Consider the following 25,132-nt stretch of genomic DNA (forward strand, 5'->3'; position numbering starts at 1 on the left):
TGCCGCATTTAGATGGAGGCGAAAACGCAAAAAAAGGGAGAAAACGCTATTGTACTTCGGTTTAGAGGCATGTTTAAGAACCCAGGAGGTCAAAATTAACCCACAGTCCCCCACGCCGGCAGTGCTTCATAACCAGACTCGTAATTTTGGCAAGTAAAGCCCCAGAATTTAATATTTTTTCTGTATTTTCGTGCAAAGTTTATGTTAATAAACAAAAAGAAATTTGGGAAAATCAGAAGACATTGAATATAATGCCATATTATAACAAGTCTCTCTGTTTTAGAGACACCGATGAGCCGACAATATATGTACAGGCTTCATTGTTCATTGTAACAATTTATTGGTTTATTACGCTGAACAGAGGTGCGCTCACTGGCTCTAGTTTGTAGATTAAAAGAAAAACCCTTCTGCCCGGCCCGACGTGCGAAGAGACCCGGGGGTCGACCACAATAAATCTTCGCATTAAAACAATAAATAAGTAATCACGTGCCAAGAACACTTGGCACTATACTGCCAAGTGTTATATATATATATATATATTCTGTCTGTATGTTTGCTTTGATGGAAACCAACTTCCTTATATTTACGGCGTCTTTGTGACTGCTGGCATGCTGCAAAGCCCATTCAGATGGCGAGACGCAATCACGAAGGTTTGTCAGTCATCACAGTCGTTTCTGCTCTTGTTTTTCAAATGTCAAAAGAGGCAGCATAGATAAAATTCAAGCAAACGGAAACGGAACCGAATGCGCTCGCTGTTTTCTCCGTGCAAGCAAGCGACCCGCATTATGAAAGATCGCGCGCGCCGAAATAAGATCGCCTGGAGTCGAAGGAGCATTCGAAGATACGTCCTTTCGACTGACCACTTTGCAAGCTGAACCAGGAAGTTTCGCCGGCAGCCGAGGCGCTTTAGGAATCAATTGAATGCGAAATTGGAAGCTGTTTCCCTGAGCTCTTTACTTGTTTTTCTTTTCCCCCAGCGCTCCTATTTCTGTGCTCTCTACTTTGACCAAGATCACGAAAAGCTTCGTTCACCTTTAGTTGAACGCCTGCGCAGCTGAGGCGCCTCGGTGTGTACAATTCTGGCCGTAAGGGACAGGGTGTTCTAACCTACCATATTACAACATATAAAATGAAAATAAAGGCAAAGTTTATTCTCTAAATTTATGTGTGATTGCATGTGACTTGCACACCGTTTTCAGCATATTTGTGTATTCGAATATAGACACGCTCCAAACAGGCTGATGCAGAAAATACGAAAGTGGCGAGAGAAAGAGATGAACTTTATTCTACAAACAGCTAGCTCTTTCGCCCAGCTGTCGTCGCTGGTAAAATGTCTTGTGTGGCTTTGGAGCTGGGGAAGGAAGGAAAGAGTGGAGAAGGAAAGGCAGGGAGGTTAACCAGTTCAGCACAACCGGTTTGCTACCCTACACATGGGAGCGAGATGAGGGGGAATGAAAGATGGGGAGGAGAGAGAGAGATCACGAAGCACAGCACACACATCGTCAGTCACAGTCCGTCACTCTTGCGTGGTACGTGACATCACTGTCACAGCCGCTTGTCCAAGCCCGTTTCTTTTAAAAACCGAAGTAGTCCCTTCGTCGCCTTCAGCTGCGATGTCTTCTGTCGACGACATGTGAGAATCACTTCAACTGACATTGGTCTGTTGTCAAGGTGCGGTAGAACGGACGCCAGGGACTGTCTCTGAACATTATATTCAGGACAGTCGCATAGAATGTGCTCTTGCGTCTCCTCGCAAAGACAGGCATTGCAAAGAGCGTTGTCGGCCATTCCAAGGAGAAATGAATAATATTTCGTGAATGTCACCCCTAGCCATAAGCGATAAAGCATAGTGGCCTCTCTTCGGCGGAGTCCAGCTGGCATGCAGAGATGCATCAAAGAGGGCAGGTGGTATTGACGATTGCTCCGGTTGGTCTGGCCGCTTGGTGTGCGCCATAGAGAGAGCGTCTGAGCTGGGGAATTCCCTGAGTGTGTTCAGATGTGAGCTGCATAAGCAGAATGGAGAGAGAATGGGGAGAGCACAATTGGTAGTGCAACGCACGCGTAATGCGGAGGTTGCGGGTTCGGCTCCCGCCGGCGACAAGTTATCTTTTTGTCCACTTTCATTTCCCTTTTCTTCATTATTTTCTACATTCCAATTTCAACTACCCTTAATTTCCCCGATGATTTCCTTGGCTTCGTTGTCTGTTGGCTTTATGTTGTTACGCTGAACGTATCTTTTTTGCATTTACAATACGTTCTTTAAAAATAGCCGGTGCCCGAAAAAGCAACTCCGCCTTTTAATTATATTAATTGAACAAGTGGACATTAGGCGAACGACGCATCGCAATATTGAGTTAGGTAAATAACGATGTTGCAGGGATAAACTTGGCATGTTGCACTAGCCGAAGTGAAACGGAGAAGGCATGACCCTTTAACGGAAATATCGAGTCTAGCGGGAGCTTTGAGGTAACTGTACCTAAAACGTTCTAAAAGTTGCATTGGAATTTATTTCAACATTTAGCAGTACAAAGCTTTAGAGAAGCGTCGATGTGTATATTTCATGGCAGGTTTCGGGGCAAGACATCTCGGAACTTGCGCGAGCCTCGCAGTTTGTTTTTTACAAAGCACCAAACATTCATTACTGACCGACTTCAGCAATAGCAATATGTGCCTTAAACGATTTAATTGAAAGGTAATCAGAATACCTTCGTTAACTGGCAGATTGAACGCTGCTGATTTGGCATGCTAGTGATATTCACTGCTTCATTTATGTTACCTGAACAGGCGAAGGATTCACCTGCCAGTGGCGATGAGGTTTTGGGAAATTGCCCCGAATAATAAATAAATAAATAAATAAATAAATAAATAAATAAATAAATAAATAAATAATAAATAAATAAATAATAAATAAATAAATAAATAAATAAATAAATAATAATAAATAATAAATAAATAAATAAATAAATAAATAAATAAATAAATAAATAAATAAATAAATAAATCACTCAATCAATCCAATAGTTTATCGTTCCCAGGAACAACCATAAGGTCTAAGTGCTGGCGCACGTATACATAGAAAAAGAAATACAGCAGGGGAATATCAGTAAACAAGAAAACAATGAATAAAAGATAACAATCTTGAAAAGAAAAGTTTACATACATACAACAAGGCGCAAAATGCATACATAAGAAAAATGAGGAGAAGGGAAGTTGAACAATATGTGAACCTAAGAGACAACAACGCAAAGCTCAGAACAGAATAATGACAGCGAGTTGTGAAAAAAAAAAAAATAAACTGTGGCTCCAATCCACGCTGTGAAGGTGGTTGGACAGCGAAGCTGTAAACGACACCCACAACGATTACCCATTGTTACGTCGCTTGAATTAATACAAGTGGCTCTACAAAGAGTGAAACCAGAGCCAAGTGAAATGTACTTAACCACCCCCTGTATTACTTCACAACGACATTATAATTCACGCTGTTCTTCGGGCGTCTTTACTTTCCGTGGTCTACTCATGGTAGCCTGGAATGAACTGAACGAGTTACTGGACCGTGGTGACGTCACGACGTGATTTCTAGATTTCTATGTTGTTGGGTACTTTTACACTCGGAGTAGCTTACGCAACCGTAATTTTTACCGGGAAACACACGTGGGAGAAGGGACGTGCTTCGCATTATTCGCAGACGTCATTAGCATACATTATGCGGTTTGCACTCCACACAAGGGTTTTGAATGACGTCAACCCCTTACGAAGCAGCTGCAAACATAATTTTTACCGGAACGCGTCGGAGGGTTCCCAGTGTTCACACGCGTGTCTTATCATCCATAATGTTGTTTTGATGCTTGTTTTGTGGTTTTTCTTTTGAAAACGAGTGCTGAGCTGTATGCTGTGAAACCATGATTTTTTTCTTTAGCTCCCTCAGCAATTTGGCCATTATGGACGCCTTTCTTACTGTTTGTTTTTATTAGTTATTACATTTAGCACGAGTTAAGTTGTAGGCTCGGTTTGAGCGGTGAATTGAATTTTATGCGTAAGTGTCAAATGACCCATTGAGCGAAATGCAGCTCCACTAACGTGAAACCTGGGGAGGTGCGAAGCATGCAGTGATGCACCGCTAACGGGCTCATACTGCCATAAGCAATGGCTCATAACACCGTAAACGTGGCCTCCCCATTACGACGACAGAATATAAGTGAAATTCTACGCTGGAATGATGAGCGGCAACGCAGTCAGCTGTGGAAGCAGACGACGATGACGAACGCAGGAGCGCTCAACACGCGCTCGGCACGAGCGCGTGCCGAGCGCGAGCCGCTTGCTTACCGTGACGTTTTTTGCTTACGTCAACGACACGAAAATTTTCTTGGCTGGTAGAGGTATGTAGCATCGCTGTAAAATATCAAGGTCATGTAAGTAGGCGTTATAGAGACTGTATTCTGTGGACGGTTGAGTGTTGGTGGTGACAGACAGCAACATGGAAAGGTCTGTGTTCTCTGTTGATCTTGCGCGGAATACGAAACATGATACAACTGAGGAGTTCAGGGCACATGAGGATGCCGTAAAAGAGTTTGAAAAGAAGCAAAAGGTCAGCACGATTACGTCGGCAGCGAAGTAAGGGCAGGGCAATGACAATTACCCCACAGTGCTAGAGCAAGGTGCAGCGTCCGTGTTAGCAAAGCGGTGATGATATCGTAACAAGGAAATTGTAAGGAAAGCGAAAGGGCAAAATATGTATTTACAGGAGCCCATATACAGTATATACGCGTACAACAGGCAATAGGCGAAATCCACACCCGAGCCGAGGCGCGCCTTCATCGTCTTCCTTTCGCTGCGTCTTCGTGCGCGCGCTTGAGTAACGGTCCCGTGGCACAACCCCCTGGCGGCAGGAGCACCAACTCGGTGCTGTTCAATGACACGAGAGGCAAGTAACAAGGGGGCGACGGCTAAGGATCGCGGACATAGTACGGTTTGAGCCGTACAACGTGCACAATTTCACATTGTGGGCGGCGAGTCGACGATGTCGGGGTTTGGAGGGGTGCAATTTCATAGGTGAAATCGGTGACTTGTCGAAGAACACGGTAAGGGCCTGTAAGGCGACAAAAGTTTTTCTGAGAGTCCGAATCGGCGCGTTGGGGTAGAGAGGAGAACGAGGGAACCTGGTGGAAAGTGGTTGAGCCGGCGATGCCTGTCGTATAAAGCTTTCTGTCTTGCAAAGGTCCCAGCTTGTGAGCTCCGCTTTGTGCGTGTCGAACCACACGCGAGCTGTGCCTTTCAGGTAGAATGCAAGGTTTGCCAGCATCAACGTCGGGTCCCAGTGGTTGGAGGCACTGACGCGTTCGTACCAGTTCAACCAGTCGTCTACGTCGACATTGCCAGTTCTGGTAAACATACCGGCGTCACGAACTTGCGCTAGGATCACCAATGGTGTTGCAGACGGCGAGGCAACTGCAGATGACTCACGTTGACTATCCAGTAGTCAAGTCTGCGTCGCCATTGCATTCGGTCGCACGAGTACACTGCGGAGTTCTGTGTTGTCGTAGCGTTACCCCGCACCTCCACCAAAATGTAACAAGCAAAGCGAAAGGTAAAATATGTATTTACAGGAGCCTATATACAGTATACCACAGCTACCTTGGTTCTCCACAAGAAAAGTAGAAAGTTACCTATCAAGAAAGGGGTCAGGCAAGGAGACACAGTCTCTCCAATGCTATTCACTGCATGCTTAGAAGTATTCAAGCTCTTAGACTGGGAAGGCTTAGGAGTGAGGATCAACGGCGAATATCTCGGCAACCTTCGCTTTGCCGATGACATTGTCCTATTCAGCAACAATGGAAACGAAATGCAGAAATTGATTGAGGACCTTAATCGAGAAAGTTTAAGAATTGGGTTGAAGATGAATATGCAGAAGACAAAGATAATGTTCAATAGCCTGGCAAGGGGAACAAGAATTCAGGATCGCCAGTCAGCCTCTAGAGTCTGTAAAGGAGTACGTTTATCTAGGTCAATTACAGGGGACCCTGATCACGAGGAAGAAATTTACAGAAGAATAAAATTGGGTTGGAGTGCATACGGCAGGTATTGCCAAATCCTGACTGGGAGCTTACCACTGTCGTTGAAAAGATAAGTGTACAGTCATTGCATTCTACCGGTGCTAACATATGGGTCAGAAACTTGGAGGTTAACAAAGAAGCTCGAGAACACGTTAAGGACCGCACAAAGAGCGATGGAACGAAAAATCTTAGGACTAACGTTAAGAGACAGGAAGAGAGCGATGTGGGTCAGAGAACAAACGGGGATAGCCGATATTCTAGTTGAGATTAAGCGGAAGAAATGGAGCTGGGCAGGCCGTGTAATGCGTAGGTTGGATAACCGGTGGACAATTAGGGTTACAGAATGGATACCAAGAGAAGGGAAGCGCAGTCGAGGTCGGCAGAAAACCAGATGGGGTGATGAAGTTAGGAAATTTGCAGGCGCAAGTTGGAATACGCTAGCGCAAGACAGCGGTAATTGGAGATCCAAGAGAGAGGCCTTCGTCCTGCAGTGGACATAAATTATAGGCTGCTGCTGCTGCTGCTGATGATGATATACAGTATATGCGCGAACAACAGGCAATAGAAACTTTTTATGGACCCGATCTAAAATGTAACTGTTGTATCAAGAGATGCCAATCCAGACGACCGACGCGTATTCGAGTTGAGGAAGACAGATTGTTGTGTACAACTTGCGGAACGGTATAGGAGAATTGAATTCTCTCGATAGTCTGCAAACAGAGCCAAGAGTGCGCATACCTCGCATTTCAACGCGTTTAGTGTGAGCTGAAAAGTGTAAGGTATCAAAAAGTGCACCGAGATCATTGATCTCACGGACCCTACACAATGGTACAGAATCTTCCGAATAAGAAAAACAAATGCTTGTTGTTTTGCGGGTGATAATAATAATAATAATAATAATAATAATAATAATAATAATAATAATAATAATAATAATAATAATAATAATAATAATAATAATAATATGAATGTCACGAGCGGCAATCCTGTGGTCGGTGCTTGGGCGATGACGACGACGACGGGTGGTTTTCTGGTGTGCACGCGCTCTCCTGAACGATTGCTGCAGCGTTGTGCGCCTTACCCTGTAAATATATCCATTGTATATATATTCTCGCCGTAACAATAATAATAATAATAATTGAAGAACGCTTAAGCTTCGCCTTTAAGAGTGGAACGCGATGGCGTTATCGGGCCCCGTTCGGATTGCATATTTCTTGATGAGTAGGCTTCACTGCAACACAGAACGTGGGAGAGCCAGCTTACAAAGACCAAGCTTTTACTGATTTCCTTAAAGTCGGCTTCACTTTTAAACAGAAATGCATTGCCGTGAAGACGTTGTTCCAGGCGCAATATACTCGTAAGTCATCTTATATTAAAATGTGAAGGCCCTAAGACCTTTTTTATTATTTTATTGTTTGCTATTGCTCCGACGCGCGCGCGTCCAAAACGCATTAGGCAGGCTAAGTCCCAATTAGACCTGTCGAGGATGCGAGCTCCATTCGGATATGATTTTCGCAAGTAACCTACCCGAGCGCGCCGCTATTGGTATGGTAGAAATGCTGGAAAAGGGGTTGTGTTTGAGTTTCCTCGTAACAGAATTATTTTTTCCAGTACATTCAAATTACAATCCGACGCCACCATGTCTGCAGGTTGTGATTAAATCGTACTTTACCATTTTCTGACGGATTTAACTGTAAGAAGTTCCATTTTTGTTCACTAACACCTTGCGCCACACCGAGGGCCTGCGTGGTCGGGGTGGTTCGAAATGATTTTCTCCGCCACGTACGCCGACACCTACGCTGACACCGACGCCGATACCAGATTTTCTGCGACACGGGGCCCTTAACGCTATCGCATTAATAATTGTCATGCATGCATGACATGTTTATTACCAGTCGACTTGACTGGGGTTAAAACGTAGAGAGAGCCAGCAGTCGAGTGAATGTCTCCGGTACCCGCCGCTCACTGGCTAGGGTGGCGCCGCTCGCGCTCACGGTTGCCAACACTACACTGCTGAATACACAACATCCCTTCCCCTTCACGGAACGTAGTCTTGGTAACGTCGAGGGGGTCTTCTCTCACGCTGAGGACGGCTGATTCCAGCAGGCTCTTGGTACACTTGTACGCCCTTGCTTCAGTCTTTGTCCAACTCCACGTACAGCTTGTCCTTGTCTAGGAGGCGGCGAAGTGGCTCCAACACGTGTGAAGCTCCCTTCAGAAAACGACCATAAAAATTTAAGGCTCCCAAAAACGACTGTAGCCCCTTCTTGTTCTTAGGTTCCGGAGCCTGCTTGATGGCTTCCGCTTTTTCACGCAAAGGACTTACTCAGCCCTTGTTGATACGGTACCCCAGGTAGGTCACTTCATTGTCCCTGAATGCACACTTGTCGGCATTCAGACGAAGCCCATCGTCTTGGTTACGCTGCAGCACTTTCCGCAGCCGTTCGTCGTGATCAGCGGCTGTTCTTCCACCAATGAGGATGTAATCCAGAAAACACTGAACCCCTTCAAGTCCGTTCAGTAGTCCTTCCATATAACGTTGAAAGATGGCTACGGCCACTGCCACTCCAAACTGCAATCGCGTCACTTTGAACAGGCCCTTGTGAGTTGTTACGCTGAACAACCTCCCACTGAACAACCTCCCAGTCTTACGAGCAGTTGCTCTGGAGTGGGCAGTGGGCAAGTCTTCCACTTGGCAACTAGGTTGAGTGTTCCCTTGTAGTCTTCGCAAATTCTTATCTTCCCGTTCTTCTAAAATCGGAACGATAGGCGTCGCCCATCGAGAACGCTTAATCGGAACGTAAATCCCCTGCTCCACCAACTTCTCGATGGCTTCATCCACCTTCGGCAGAAGTGCGAAAGGTACTTGCCGCGACTTGTGGAACTTGGGCGTGGCTTGCTCCTCTACTTCAATCCGCACCGGAAGACCCGTGCTCTTGCCGAGCCCAGGTTTGAACACATCTGAATAGTCCCCCAGCGGAGTTTCCACACTCGTCACCACCTTGCTCTGGTTTAGTACAGCTGGCTGGCTTTCTCCGCTGGAACTTTTGGAAACTGGAGCTCCGTTGAGCTGGTGCAGTCCTTCCAGAGATATGCCTAGTGGTTGAAACTAGTCTCTCCCCAGGATGCCGATTTCAGACCCCTTCGTGACGAGTAGAGGTAGGTTGCCTTCTCTACCGTTGTACTTGACAAGAACTTCCACTTCACCCACGACCCAGACAGGCTGCTGTGTATATGTCCGCACTCCCCAGGAGCACGGTCGGAGTGCCTTCCTCAAGATTCCCAGGTTGTCTATAGTGTCTTCAGGTTGACTTTGGAACAAACAAATCCAGAGTCCACTTCCATCGATACCTGTCTCCCGTTCACTGTGACAGTTGCCATGAAAGCTGGCAGTCCACTGGCGATGTGGTAGAGTCCGTACAGTCCTGAGTGCCCCAACTTGCCTGAGCGTTTGCCGTCGCTCTTGGTCTTGCTCCTCGCCTCTTCCTTTTGACGGCAGGCGCGAACGATTGACCCCTTCCGCTTGCAGAAATAACACTCTGCGTAGCGGAACCCACAGCTTGTACCGTCGTGGTCGCCTTTGCAGCGCAAACACCGCCCATTTGCTGTCGCTTTTGGCTCCTTGGAGGGTTCTTAATTCCCGCCCGGCTTGGTCTCTTTAGGCGTTTGATCCATCCGGTGTAAGTCGGACACTGCAGGCAACGCTCCTCTGAGGGTTACCGTTTGCCGCGTGGCATACTCGGAAGCGATGGCCCTTTCGTACGCCTTCTTGACATTCAACGTAGTCTCAGCCAGGAGACGCCGCTGCAGCCCTTCGTCTGGAACGCCGCAAACTAGACGATCGCCAAGCATGTCTACCAGGGAGACGCCGAACTCGCAGTGCTCGGAGAGTCGGTGCAAATCCGCGACAAATTGCGCGATGCTTTCTCCGGGCTGCTGACTTCGTTTGTGAAATCAGAAGCGCTGTACGAATACCGAAGGCCTCGGCGTGAAGTGGTTTGTGAGCTTTGAAACAATTTCCGCGTACGGCGTCTCAGCTGGCGTCGCCGGTGCACACAACGAGTGAAGGATAGCGTACGTAGCTGGACCGCAAAAGCTGCTTCACGACCCGCTGATGTTTCTCCTCGACCACGCCGTTCGCCGTGAAATAGAACTGTAGGCGCTCGAGGTACGTAGGCCAGGCTTCTGCGTGGTCCGGCGAAACATCTTCCATGTGGCCCAGTCGGCTCATGAACACGTTCGGAACGCTAGGCTTAGCTTTCGACGTCATCTCGTTCTGCATGCCGCCGCCGCCGCCGTTCATCGCCGCTCACCTTCGTTGCTTGTGACGTCTCGCCGCTTGCTTTTGCTTCATTATGTCACTCATCACTCCGGCTTGTGACCTCGTCGCCAAATGTCATGTATGCATGACATATTTATTACCAGCCGGCTTGGCTGGGGTACAAACGTTGAGAGAGCCAGGAGTCGAAATGAATGTTTCCGGCGTTGGTTTCCGGTACCCGCCGCTCACAAGCGAGGGTGGCACCGCTCGCGCTCACAGTTGCCAATACTACACTGCTGAATGAACAACAACAACGACGACGACGACAACAACAACAATGTTTTCAATCCATCTAGCATCTTTATTTAACGTGCCTAGGAACAAATCTAAGGTCTGAGTGCTGGCGCACGCTTACAATAAAATCCAAAAACAAAAATACTGCAAGGGAATATAATTGAAAAGCATATCAGGGAATATCAGTGAAAAGAAGAGAGTACCTACAACAAAGCGCAAATTGAATACAAAAGAAAAAGGGGGAGAAGGGCACCTGAACAATGCATGAAATTATAACAAAAGGCAAAGCTCGGAAAAGAACGTCGACAAGGAGTTATGAAAGATATCAAGATCACGAAAGTAAGCGTTATAAAGACTCTGTATTCTGTGGACAGTTGAGTGTTCGTGATGACAGGCAGGAACATGGAAAGGTCTATGTTCTCTGGTCATCTTGCGTGGAATACGAAACACGATACAATTGAGGAGTTTGGGACACGTGAGGTTACCGTGAAGGAGTTTGAAGAGAAACAGAGGGTCAGCGCGATTACGTCGGTGGCGAAGTAAGGGAAATAATAATAATTCAACAGTGCTAGAGCAAGTACCAACGTCCATATCAGCAAAGCGGTGATGATATATGGTTAGAAAGTTTTTTTCTGGACCCGATCTATAATGTCGCTGTTGGATCTAGAAATGGCATTCCAGATGACCGACGCGTATTCGAGTTGAGGAAGACAGATGGTTGTGTACAATTTGCGGAACGGTGTAGAGACTTGAATTCCCTCGATAGTCTGTATACAGAACCAAGAGAGCGCATACCCCGCATTGCAACACGTCTAGTGTGAGCCCAAAAGTGTAAGGTTGCATCAAACAGTACACAAGATCATTGATCTCGCAGACCTTACGCAACGGCACAGAATCTACAGAATAAGAAAAAGAAATACTTGATGGTCTGCGTGTAAAAGTCATGACTTTGGTCTTAGCAGCATTCAAGGTAAGGCTATTATCCTTGCACCATTTAGAAAAGGAAAACAGGTCAGACTGAAGGGCGCGACAGTCATCAACAGTGTGAATTTAATAATAATAATAGTAATTATAATAATAATCAACAAATACATCAATCAATCAATCAATCAATCAATTTTAGTTAACATGCCCAAGAACAACCCTAAGGTCTGAGTGCTTGCGCACGGTAAAAGGAAAATTAAACATACAAGTACAAATACAGGAAAAGAAACATGAAATAGAAAATGACAATTATGAAAAGGAATAGTTTACAATCAACAAAATCCACGGTGAATTCACAACAGAAAGACGGAGAAAGAACACGAAGAATGCGTGAGAGTCAATAAATATAAACTTATCAATCTAACCTTTAGATTATGTGCCCATAAAATAAGGACATTAGGTTTTAATACTGGCGCACAGGTAATCTAAAGAAAATATAATATACAGCCTTAAGAAAAAAAAGAATACAAAGGCAAAAGAAAAAGATGTATGAGCAGAAAATTTATTCGGGCATAATATTGGCACACAACAAAGGACATAGAAAGTTGCTAAAACAAGCACTTCTCTATCGAAAAAGGTAAGGTAAACCGAAAATGAACAGAAGATTAGTGAGCAAGTACAATGAAAGAACACTGCACAACTAAGGTAGAAACGTAAGGAAAGGGGAAACGAATAATGTAAAATGCTTGTAACAGCAATGTACGAGAAATAACAAGAAAAGCCGCTGAAACATTAGACATATCCTCAGGCAAGCTGAAAATGTACTAAATCACACGGCGAAGCAGACACAAGGAAAGTGACTGATTAAGCATGTCACTGGCAGCCAAATAGGTAAAAAATAGGTAATAATATGAGCGGGGCATATTTTTTAATACGTAGGGCAGATAACCGGTGCACCATTAGGGTTACAGAATGGGTACCAAGGGAAGGGAAGCGCCGTCGAGGGCAGCAGAAAATTTGGTGGGATGATGACATTAAGTAATTTGCAAGTTGGAATCAGCTAGCGCAAGACCGGGATAGTTGGAGATCCCTGGGAGATGCCTTCGTCTTGAAATACACATAAAAATAGACTGATGATGATGATGACTTCTGATAAGGTGGAAGTTTTTGGCTGTTAAACGCAAATGTTTCTATTTGTTTGATATGGTATACGTTACTCATACACACCTATTTTTGGGTTGTAACACACGAACAGTAATGTAAGGGATGAATTGTATGTAGCTTTATAATAAATTACATTATAGATTTGACCACCTTTTCAAGTAACCTGGACGTTTGCTGGCGCTTCTATGGCACCACCTTCGAACGACGCTTCTATGGCTCGATAGCGATGGCAACTTCGGAGTTGATCGTAGGTAATCAGCTATGGACGATTTTTGGGTTTGCACTGGCCTTATCGGGAGCGTCTTCCCCTAACTTCAGCAACAATAACGCAGCGGGCTTCACAAAGGACCCAGACCCGAGCACCACGGCATTGAGTAACCATGGACAATCTTGTGAGCAAAGTGTGGGTACGCTACAACATAGCCCTTCTCTCCAGCGCGCACATCATCGAGCCAGTTTTCAGTGTCGCTGCCGATGTGAAGAAAACTGGGAAGATTACGGAAGAAAAGTTTGAAAAGCAATTCTTAGTGAACGTAAACAGCGTGTGAAGGACTGAAGCGGACGGTTGGAAATAGGGCAGCTCATGCTATTTATTGCGTACTTGTGTAATGTTAATAAAAGTTGGGAGGAAAGAAACGTTAAAGCAATCGACCACTTTTTAATAATCGATCAGCTGTTACTTTTGTGGGGCAGTAACTGGTAACTCTAATCAAGTACATTTTCAAAGTAATTTTAATTGTAATCGGTTACTGTTTTTCTGTAAGGTGTACAAGTCTGGCGCGAGGAACAGAGCGTTAGAAATCACCCGCAAAATTGTATTGTGTAGAACGGTCAGTTTACGCATATATTCTGCACTAGTTGTGGCCCATACGGGAATGCTATAATGGAGCAAAAAGGGAGAAAAGTGCATTGTACAAAAGTAACTTGGTGGGACGAATGATATGAAATGTGTGGGATCAGTGGGAGGCGGTTCCAAATGTTCCAAGGCGCTTGATTAGCGAGCATTTTGGTTCGCAGGTCCAAGTCCCCTTTGCTATTAGCTAATGCCGTGGATGGCATCTCATTCATCAATTCAACATTGGACGGCATCAGTTTCCCGCGAACAATTCTTCAAAGAAAGGTGTCACGAACGAGAACCCGGATTTCCTACGCGTCCAAACTTACCTTTGATGCAATTGTAGGTACCTGCTGAAAGTATAGGCGACGCTATTCCAGTCCTCTGCAAAAGAAATAATTCTTTGCCGGCTACAGGGCATACGCAGAGCGTATTTCAACCTCCGCCACCGTAAAATGCCGGTGCCTCTCCGGTGCCTCGACCACGCTCGGCACGCGAGCCATCCGAGTGGCGTGCGGCGCTCGAACGAAATGTCTTGGCACGCGAAGGTCGTATAACCGCGGCTCGTCCGCTGCCGTAACGACGCCTGCAGCAGTGACCCAGGCACAGTCCGAAACCATTGGGGAAGTCGTAGCACGCACGTTCGTTCATGTTGCAGGGTTGATCTATCTGAGATAACCCGTTTGCCAATCAGCGGGGCTACACTTTCTTGGTCACAGCGAGGGTGTCATCTCGATGTCTTTGCTCATGTTGAAGTGATCACGCACAAGTTATGATTTGCTCGCTGTGATCGGTACGTTTCACCTCACAAAGCGCATACAAGGTTTACGCTAGCGTATACGCTATTACTGCGGTCTCCTTTTATTGCGACTACCATTCCTTGTTAGTTGACAGTGACCCAAGTTGTCTACTAGCTTGGGCCCCTAGGTATGTGCTATGTCTTTATGGGCAGACAACATGGGTCACTGGCTCACTGCGTATGTGCCCGAATAGACAACTTGTTATTGGCTGCTGTCTGGCCTAGTAGACTACTTGGCTCACTGGGTGTGTGATATTGATATGTGCTCACTTTTAGCGAATCCTCCAGAATGAATGTACCAACAGAGAGAGAGAGAAAAAAAAGTGAAATGCAGAGTGCGTAAGGTTAACCAGAAGGGAAAATTTGGCTTGATACATAAAACAGAGGAACGGGGCAGGGGGAAGTAAATATTGAAGAAAGTAGAGAGAAAGAGAGAGTGAGGGAGAACAAACAGACGATCGCAGCCGGTGACTATCACCACAGGCTATGACAGTACAGTGTCACTTATAGCACAACCAACCTCAATTCAAGCTACATCCGCTTGTACAGGCCGCTTGTTAAGGTCTGAGCCAAGGTGACACAAGGGGTGACACAAGCTAGGTGACGCAGCCTTAAATACATTAAAGAAATATAGCTACAGACACCTCTGCGTTGACTCCTGCCGCTTGACGGAGAGTCATTGCAGCGAAGTTGCAGCCAGGACACTTTTCGACCAACGAGAGGTATACAGGTTCGCTGTAAAATGTTACGTATTGCTTTACAAGAGATATGAGCAATGTCCACCTCTGTATGCGTTCTGTAGCTTTTGTGCGCGCTGCAGGCCACAAGCGCAAACAGCCTTAGCGGAAAGTGTCCTCAATCCGACCTGAAAGGACAACGTGGTCGTTGCTTCGAACCAGTTTTGAACAACGCCGGATTCACTGACCCGGGCATTCGGAATAGGATGCATTCCAGTGGGAGGGGCAGACAAGGCAAACCGACCGAGTTCCTTTTAGTGGCAAAGACGAGTCGAGACAAAAGGTAACGCTCCCACTTGTCGAGGGCAAGCTCCGTTCGAGGCGATCATCGAAAGTGACCCGAGCGTGCGGTCAAGGGCGAATACGGCAGCGCCTGGTATCACAAGGCGGGCCCCGCAGGAGGCCTAGCCATGCTGCTCGCCCTCCGCTGCGAACGCGGCCATCTCAGTGGCTGTTTGACATGACAGGCCTCGGTGGCCTCCTGATCGCGGGGTGCGCACACAGACGCCTGCTGGCCGCTCGCACAACGAACAGCACCATAGCTCTCGGCAAGCAAGGGCAAACCGCGCCGGGCGCATAACTCTCACTTCAGCATATCGTTTTTTGTTTTTTCACTTGTCTGTTCTCAGACGCACTATCTCTCCAAGTGCAATGTTTTCTTTTGTTGATGTGTCTAACCCTTGTCGTTGTCCCCTCCCTCTACCTATTTGCTTTAATTCAAATATTCTTATTTTCTTGTTTTATTAAACAGAGTTTATTTTACTCTCCCTGGGTTGCCTTGCCACTATATTTTCAGACTTTGTTAAATGTACAGAGTATAAAATCGATAGTTCGATGATACCTCGTCTGGTCGGGAGGAGGCATGATGAACGAATGAAATAGTGGAAACGCCGACCGAAAAGGATAGGTTAAGAATTTTTAGAACGTTTCGGCTTGCGTACGTAAGCCTTGTTTACAGAAAAACTTTCTTCGAGGAAGGCTTCCGTAATGAAGCCGGGACGTTATAAAAGTTTTTAACCTATCTTTTCTTTTTGGTCGGCGTTTTCGCTATTTCATTCGTTCATCCAGAGTATATACCGTCGTGGGTATTCTTATTCTAATTTTTGCTTTTTGTCGCAGTTATGTCCGTGCAGAATTGAGTAGAGCGGTGTAGAGAAGTCGATTGTAGCAACCCAATGTGCCGGTAGTGTGACTTTCACACTTAGCAAATAATAATAATAATAATAATAATAATAATAATAATAATAATAATAATAATAATAATAATAATAATAATAATAATAATAATAATAATAATAATAATAATAATGTTCTACAGCAGCTGCATGTGCAGACCCAAAGATGAGCCTGTTTGAAATAATGGCACGAAAAAGAAATACAAGGTAATGCTAATCTGGGCCCGTATTTGTTAATGTTCTGTCACGTATGGGCCCCCGTAAGTGTTCGAATAGTGAAATTTCCGAATCGAATCATATAAAAATATTAAAAAACAATATTTGAATATCGAATATAATACCGAATATTTTCTAATTTCAAACAGAGTGAAATACAAAGTTTGCGACGGGACTTTCTCCCCCCAAAAATAAAAATAAAAGCTTTATGCAGAAATTTCACTGTAGTCAAAGTGTGCGTAAGCATTTTGCCACTTGCTCATCTCCACGCATACGACGCCACGTATGTTGTTTATCGCAATTGACGAAGCAGTGGACGGTTCATTAGAGGGGCCCTGAACCACCTCTCGGGCTTGGTGAAATAACATAGCCCGCGGTTGGCATACGCTGCTGTGAACATCGCAGCCAACTTTTGCTGTCGTACGCGGTGCGTGGAGCTCGCAAGCGGAGCGCGAAATCACCTTTCTCTCAAACGCTCTCGTTCCAGCAGAAGCCGTGATCCTCATTATTTTCTGTGTGATTTATTTCGTAATAAAGCACATTCCAATACGCGGCTGGTATTGGTCGCTACCGCCGGCTACACCGCGGCCACCGCGGGGTGCCGCCACGAGTCCACTGGCTAAGCGCACTGTGGCTCGCTGAGGACAACCGCGTTTGGCTTACGTTTAATGCGTCGTGGGCACCGAAATCAGAAGTCGTGGCGTCGAAATGTCCACGGCGACATTTCGATGTGGCCAAGCCCCACCTCGCCATAGCCTTCGCAGTGCGAGGCATTGAAGAAGGAACTAGAGCACACCGGAGGCCGTGTTTGATTGCCAATAACTCCGCTTCTGCGGAACGCATTGAAGTACTTTTTTGCGGCAAAGTATTTCTGAAATAGCCTATTATAGCGAAAGCTGTATATGGCTAGGCGAAACGAAAAACCGTTCGTCCCATGTGTCGCTAAACGTCTCCATTGGCTGCGCCGTCAGTTACGTCGTTCTCTACGTCGCACCCAAGCACGCGCGCCATAGGCAGCGCCGTTAGTGACGTCGTTCTCTGCGTCGTCCCCAAGCACGCGCGCCTGCTCTGCCCGCAACGCCGCCTCCTTGTCTCGGCGTTGTCGCATGCGTTCGATATATCGAGTTAGCTCGGCGTCGTGGTCAGCAGCAACCGCCCGCCATTGGCGCTTGCGTTACAGCGTACTAGAATAGGGAATTCTAGTACACTGTACTTGCGCTCCACTTCGCGATTTCAACGTGGACGTTTCGTCGTAGCCGAAGCCAAAGTGCCGCTCGAGAAACTCCCGCCGAAAGCGGGCGTTAGCCCCGGCGAACGTGTTCCCGCCATTGCCACGTTGACGCTGCTCTGCCTGCAACGCCGCCTCCTCGGCTCGCCGTTGTCGCATGCCTTCGATATCTCGAGTTAGCTCGGCGTCGTGGTTTGCAGCATCCGCCCGCCATTGGCGCTTGCGTTCCACTAGAAACACAAACATGTAACCAATAATTGAGAAACGCTTCAATACAGCGTCGGGATTAACCCATGCACTGCTAAACACCGGGGCCGCACGTCTCAACTTCGCTGGTTCACCATCTGTATGGAGTGCTTGGGCGGTGATTTTTTTTCACTTCAACTGATTTTTTCCATTTCGATAAAAAGTGGTTCAGGGCCCCTTTAAAGTATGCTTCATGCTTAATCTGTTTTGGCTCTTGATCCGACCAGTACAAATCCTTATCAACCCTTTCGGTCGTTATCAACCTGATCGGACTCGATCCAATCCTTATCGACCATTAGACAGTTTTAGTTTAACGTTAGCGCAATAGCGGGGTTAAGAGAAATAGCGTTACCGTTCCACAAACGAACTTTGCAGAAAGAGAGTTTTATTATAGCGTGATAGCGTAGTTTACGTGCGGGACGCTATTCTATTACGATTTGAATTTCGCATACATGGTGCACCTAATTCCATGTGTGTGTGCGTCCGGAAAGTGTGATAGGCAGCGCAATGGAAGCCAGGAGCGCGTTGTATTTTTACTTGCCATGTCCGCCCATCTGCAGCGAAACAGACAAGCAGTACAAGCTGTATACCGTAGCCTCCGAAATCTTCCCATCTCAGAGGCCATATGCCGTCGTCGCGCCTATCTCCCGACTTTATCAACAGGTGGCGCTCGCATCTCGGAGAACTTGGTGGAAATTAGGTGGAACTAGCATCTCGGAAATTAGGTGGAACTAGATAAGACATGTGTATGCTGCAATAAAGATCCAGAGACCACTCAGCACATCCTAATGGAATGCGACGGGATCCACCCAGCGAGAACCGTAGGTAACGTGCAACTCCCAGAAGCGCTTGGGTTTAAAGTGGAAGGAAACATAAACAGATCAGCCGTAGAGATCAGCAAGAGACGATTAGAGTACTGGTGGAAAAAAAGCAGGGAAAAGATGGATACGACCTGATCTCTTAAAATCATAGGCAGCGGTACAAGGTAAATTGTTGAAAAAGAAAAATAATGAGAGGTATAGAAAAATGCTAGATAAAGAACAGGTATAGTATACCTGATTAAATCAAGCAGGCTAGGTGACTATTTGTCGCCGCCCCGTTTCAAAGGGGATACCAATAAATCATCACCATCATCATCAAATTTCCTCATTAGGCTTAGGCGCATTCGAAACGAGAAGCCATCTCGAAAATTCCTTAAAGTTAGCCATAACGCTCTCTCGTCGAAGCGGCATGAGACTAAGCGAAAGCCGTTTACGCAGTCATTTGCTACGAACGAAGTGAATTCTACAAAAACAACGCCAAATTCAGTTCGAAGCGGGCGACGGGGACCACCGCCATGTTTTACGTAAACTACGTAAAGCACGCAAAGACGGTAACGTTAACTCTGAGAAATTGCGTGCATACAGTAAACGGTATGGGTCGGCTAGCGTTCTGCGCATGCGCATTTCGATCCCGCTATTCCGGTAAGCCCGCTATTACGGTAAACACGCTAAACCAAAACTGTTTATTATCAACCTTATCGGACTCTATCCGATCCTTATCAAATCTTATCGGCCGTTATAAACATTATTGGACTTGATCCGATCCTTATCAACCATTATCGCTCGTTATCAACCCTATCGAAATCGATCCGACCCTTACAACCCTTAACCGTCCTTGTCAACCTTATCAGACTTAATCCGACCCTTATCGACCCTCATCAGAATTGCTAAGACCATTATGAGCCCTTATCGCTTTTATTACGATAGCAATTATATGGACACTCAAAAGCAGATTTCTGCCGTCGCCGTCGCCGTCGGCGTCGCCGTCGCCGTGAGGTTCCGTATGACGTCAATGGAGATGAAATCGTCGCCGCGCGCGGAACGCTGTATGTGCGAGTGAAAGGGCGCGAGGGGCGCGCGCTTTCACGGGGAGTGAACGCACGGCGGAGAACAAACGCGCGTTCTGCTCCGTGCTCGCTTAAGCTGCAGAAGTAGGCGTCTCTTTCCTCCTTTACAATCACCATATATGTAGAGCAAACGCGCCTTCTTCCGACGCGCGAAAGGCCGTCGGGGGGGGGGGGGGGGGGGGAAGGGAGGCGACGTTTAGCTGCGGCACCAAGTGCCTATTTATATCAGAGGCTCCGGCAACAGTCACCAACGCCGCACCCATTTTGTGCGAACGCGGTCAAAACGCTGACGGCGTCGACAACAGTTATGCGTGTTGCCGGCGCTGCTGCATGCCCAAGTTTATACAGCTGACAAAGCTACTATCATTACTCCGTATAGCTCTCTACAAATTTGCTATCGTTTGCTATCGCAATTGATGCTTCGCCTTTCAGGTGAAACTGCGACAACATTTTAGCACCTTGTCCATCTGCGTCGAAGCATTATCAACCACGATCAGACCCACATATATAGCGCCTCATCACTCCTTATCAACTCATTGACTTCTTAGCTGTCTGTTTTGCGCGACGAGACAGACAACGCGGTACGACACATTCATAGAGTTCAGACATATCCGCCTTCTGCAAGCGTGGGCGTTTAGCCGGGTGGGTAAGATACTCGGCTTCTGAGCGTCATGCGTCAGCGACGGTTTTCTTCAGTGAGTCGATCGACATAGAAATGCTTACGCATTTAAAATGTTTATTAAGGCGACAACCTTAGGTGTCCATATTGGCGGTGACCTTGCAGTGCCCATGGCTAAACTGTGCCGTGACGAAAAATGGCCGACGCCGCAAAGAGTAAAAACACGTCTAAAATACGCCGATTGACGTCACATTTCACAGGGAGGTTCCTGTATACGAAGTAAATTAATGGCTCCGAAAAGAAAATTTAGGCCTGGGTGGGACTCGAACCAGGTCCTCCGAGGGCCGAGACGAGCACACTTCCCTGAAACCACTGCTGCTCCACGCTTGTGGCTTACTAAAGGTGTAACTAGTGCGTGCCGGATTGCACACGTCACGTGGTCACGGAGACGCGCTTGTGTCACTGCTCGCGCGTTGGTCGTTGTCTTATTCCACAGCTATCAGGCTTTCGCCTTCACCTTTTACGAACGTGCAACACTTGCTTATCTTTTTACATTATTTGACACATGTGCGTGATGCAATACACAAATGGACGTCCTGTCAACAGAACTTCTAAATGGTAAACTGCTTTCAAGTATGCGGTACACCTTGACAATGACAGTGATGAAACAAAGGAACAGCACGTCATCAGATGCACGCAAAGTGTCGTGTTCGTTGAAGGAGATGATAGTACAGTAGCCCCGCATGAAAGAAAAAAAGATTGTCATCCACCCGGCTTACAGCATGAAGCTACAAATAAAACCCATGAGGGTTTCTAAGAAAGTAAGCTTTGCAGTTGAAGAAAACATTGTCGAGGTCCGGGATTCCAACTCGCGACCAACGGCTTTCCGGGGCGGTCGCTATATACCATCTGAGCTAACCAGGAGGCTAGCAGATCGCACAGCGAGTGCAAATTAATCGACAACTCGAAGCCTCGCTTTACGATCTGCTAGCCTTCTGGTTTGTTCAGATAGTATACAGCGACTGCCCTGGAAAGGCGTTGGGCAGGGTTCAAATACCGGACCTGATCCGCCGTGGTTGCTCAGTGGCTATAGTGTTGGGCTGCTAAGCACGAGGTCGCGGGATCGAATTCCGGCCACGGCGGCCGCATTTCGATGGGGGCGAAATGCGAAAACACCCGTGTATTTAGATTTAGGTGCACGTTAAGGAACCCCAGGTGGTCCAAATTATTCTGCAGTCCCCTACGACGGCGTGCCTCATAATCAGATCGTGGTTGTGGCACGTAAAACCCCATAATTTAATTTTTTTAGGTAAACCCCGGACCAGGATAATTTCTTTCTTCGACTGCAAAGCTTTCTTTCTGAGACTTCCTTTGTTGCTTCGAGTTGCAAAATGGGTGGATGTCAATTTTACCCTTTCATCAACTTTCCTCCATCTTGAGGGCTTCCGCAGAGTTAACCTGGCACAACAGCACCCCACATTGCTGAACAATTCGAATCATGGTGAAACTGGACAAATGATAAATTGATTTACCTAAACCGAGGCTACAACTCTGTACGATTCCTAAAGGTTACGCGTTCCAATTACGTGAATAAAAATTATTCAGCAGAAGTTATCTGCCACGCTCCGTTTACTTGGGAACTGGTACCTCGATTGTATAGGTCTTTCTCCTTCGAGGCTCCAATAAGTATCATTTAAGCCTGAACAGAAATGATTATCGACAGCTTCGAATGGTGAATCCGAATGGTGAACCCACGACCTCGAGCTCAGCAGTGCGACGCCATAGCCACAAAGCTACCGCGTCGCGTGAAAAACAAAGCCAAAATTGTGACTATGAAAGTACAAAAGAAATGCGACAAGGCTGTAAACGCGCCCACAAATAATTTCGTGTGGAGCGTACCTAAAGTCAATGCGCAGCTGAAAAACATCGAAGTGCTTGGGAAAGGGGCGGAGGTTGCGGAGGTGGAAGTAAGCTATTTGTTGAAAAAAAAAAAAAAAAAAGCAATTGGTGTGTCGAGCGCCTCTTGTATTAAGCAGGATTTACTGAATAAATATGGTAAATGTGGGCTATTGGGGGCGCGGATCTGTCTCAAGCGCCTCGCTTGCGTATAATATGAGGGATAACGCGGCGCGCTCCTCATACGTTTGGCTGTCGGCGCTCAATAAAAACACCACGCGGGAGCCCCCCTGGCCATTTCTGTAAGCACTCTTCAAACGAGGGAAGTTTGTTACTGTCAAAATAATAAACTTGGGCGAACAGAAAGCGCAGAAAGTTTACAGGCGCTATCTCTTTGCCGAATACGTACAGTGAACGCCCATTGCGCACGGTCGCCGCGACGAAGTCTACCGAACCAGCTTCTTGCGTGAAAGGTAGGCATTCGCTGACAGCAGACTATGTGAAATATATTCTTCTTCTTTCTGGAGTTTTACGTAAACAGTTCTGATTATGAGGCATGCCGTAGTGGAGGGCTCCGGATTAATCTTGACCACTTGGGGTTCTTTAACGTGCACTACAACGCAAGCACACGGGCATTTTTGCATTTCGCCTCCACCGAAGACAGGCCTTATAGTGTGCTGTCTGTATAACCAAATGGAGCATAACAGAATGAAGCCTCAATGCAGCGATCGCACGGGCTCACAGCGACCGACTGCGCGTCTGCGTGCGAGCGCGTTTTCGCAGCGTGCCGTGAGCTTTAGACCACAGAATATGAACATTTGACAGTACACAAGCAACCATTGTTGCGTGGACGCTATCAGAGCTGTTAAAAAATAATTCCATTATAACTCGGGACTTCGACGCTGTACGGCGACTCGTGATGTGCAATCGCGACGATTCAATCATTTCTTTTTCTTCTATATTCTTGGACGTTTCAATAGCGTTATTTCTCAAATTGCGTCGCACCGTATGCTTATCGGTCTTCTCAGCCAGAAATTTCCCGCTGCTTCTTTTTTTTTTTTTATTCCAGTACATTCATTGTTTGGTGCTAACACAAACATGATCATATGCCATGCCCTTTTCGAATGTGCTTCTTACCGTTCCCTCTCCATTCTGGTGAACTTGTCAGTATCTAGCATCAACAAGTTCGTAGACCAAATCATGACATTAACCGGGCAGCGCGTGCGGGCGAGCTTCTCAGTGCACTCTTTCTGCTACTCACTCATAGAAAATCACAGCCCCAACGCCGTAGCAGAAATCTTACTCGCGGCAAGTGCTTGCTACACAACCGAGTTGTAGCCGATGGCTGCTTGCCGGTTCTCAATTTTCGCAATCCAAGCTACACGCAGCTTCTTGGCCTGCGGGTGCGTGTGAAGGCTGACACCGGGCTCCGTTGCGTACGCGTCCGGCACTGCGGTACCGATCGATAGTCTAGCATGCCGGACTTTATGCCGGACGCCTTCAGGGGCAGCCACTACCTATTATAGCGCTTTCAAGTGTTGTCAAGCAGACACCATAAACGGGAGAACACCCCCACTTAATCAGAACCGTAGCGCAGGTGGGACTAAACTTTTGTTTTCAGCTCGCTTCGGCGCTTCCGAAGCAAGTGACGAGGCCGTTGTGTCCACGTCATCCCTCATACCACGTCACGCCGACGGCGGCGCCAGCTTTTCCAGTGGTGGAGCTCGCCCCCAATAGGCGTTGCTTTGGATGCCAAGAGAGAGATATTCTTTAAGAGACGTTTGCCTGGCACTGACATGATACTAAAGACCAGATGGGTGATGCATTGAATCCCTCACTCAGACAGTACACAAGCACGCAAATCATTCACAAGTATAGCAAGTACACAAAACACGCGAACCAGATCAGAAAATCACATTTAAATGATGGTTGGAAGCCCATTTGAGCGAAGGCCATTCACCTTCACGTATTCTTTTTAAGGCCATTTTCGAACTCCTGACAAGTATGGCTGTTTCTTCTTTCCTGTTCATCCATCTGCATTAGCGGTCACCGCTGATATCGCATTTCTCGGGCACGGTGTATAATGCGGAGAAACGTCGGATCTTCGTCAAAGATTCGTGCACCTATGGATTGAACACTGAATTGATAGTTTATTGATGAGGTTATAGTGGAGGACTCCACAGTCATTTTGTCTGCCTGAGGTTTTTCATTTGCACCCGATGCTCTCTACGCAAGCAGGTCTGCGTTAACATTGTTAAAGCCATGTTTCATACGTACAAGAAACCCATCGTTTAGGTGCACGTGACGAAACGACTGAAGGGAATTTGCTAGAGTGCCGCAAGACCACCACTCAGGCATTATATTAAACAAATACGAAAAAACAAAACTCAAGAAGAAGCAGGCATTTGCGACATTCTCTAATGACGAACCGCGGTTATATGCAAAGCGCAATTGCAGAATGAGCAAACTTGGCTGGAGGTGACAGAAGCAGCCGAAGGCAATGACCGATGGTTGTGGAACGCGTATACCTGCGCAAGGCTAGAACATCGAGGTAAGGAAGAGGCACCGGATGGCTCTTGTCACTTGCACGCACCGTGAGTGAGTGATTGCGTCGGTTCGTGGGGCAATCGCATGTCACGGGTAGCTAGGGATAGAAGAAAACAACAGCAAAGTTCTCTTCGAACACTTGCTGCTGCGTGCTGGCTGCTGGCTGCGTCACTCCAGTGCAGAGATGACGGCCCGCGAAGGATTTGTTTGATATATTATTTTCAGCTGTAATCTTTTTTCCCGGTAATTCTCA

The 25,132-nt window shown here is 46.7% G+C and overlaps 1 protein-coding gene across 1 annotated transcript; it reads right to left on the bottom strand.

The window, feature by feature from the left end:
• Nucleotides 1–8,376: 8,376 nt before the first annotated feature.
• On the bottom strand, nucleotides 8,377–10,353 carry LOC119448103 (uncharacterized protein K02A2.6-like). The gene is made up of 2 exons (XM_037711578.1): nucleotides 10,129–10,353; nucleotides 8,377–9,120 (listed from the first exon to the last, which is right to left on the bottom strand). Exons 1-2 carry the CDS (start codon nucleotides 10,351–10,353, stop codon nucleotides 8,377–8,379), a joined length of 969 nt encoding a protein of 322 aa, XP_037567506.1.
• Nucleotides 10,354–25,132: the final 14,779 nt, after the last annotated feature.

This window comes from Dermacentor silvarum, chromosome 4 (assembly GCF_013339745.2).
Source record: "Dermacentor silvarum isolate Dsil-2018 chromosome 4, BIME_Dsil_1.4, whole genome shotgun sequence".
In the NCBI taxonomy this organism is placed as follows: domain Eukaryota; kingdom Metazoa; phylum Arthropoda; class Arachnida; order Ixodida; family Ixodidae; genus Dermacentor; species Dermacentor silvarum.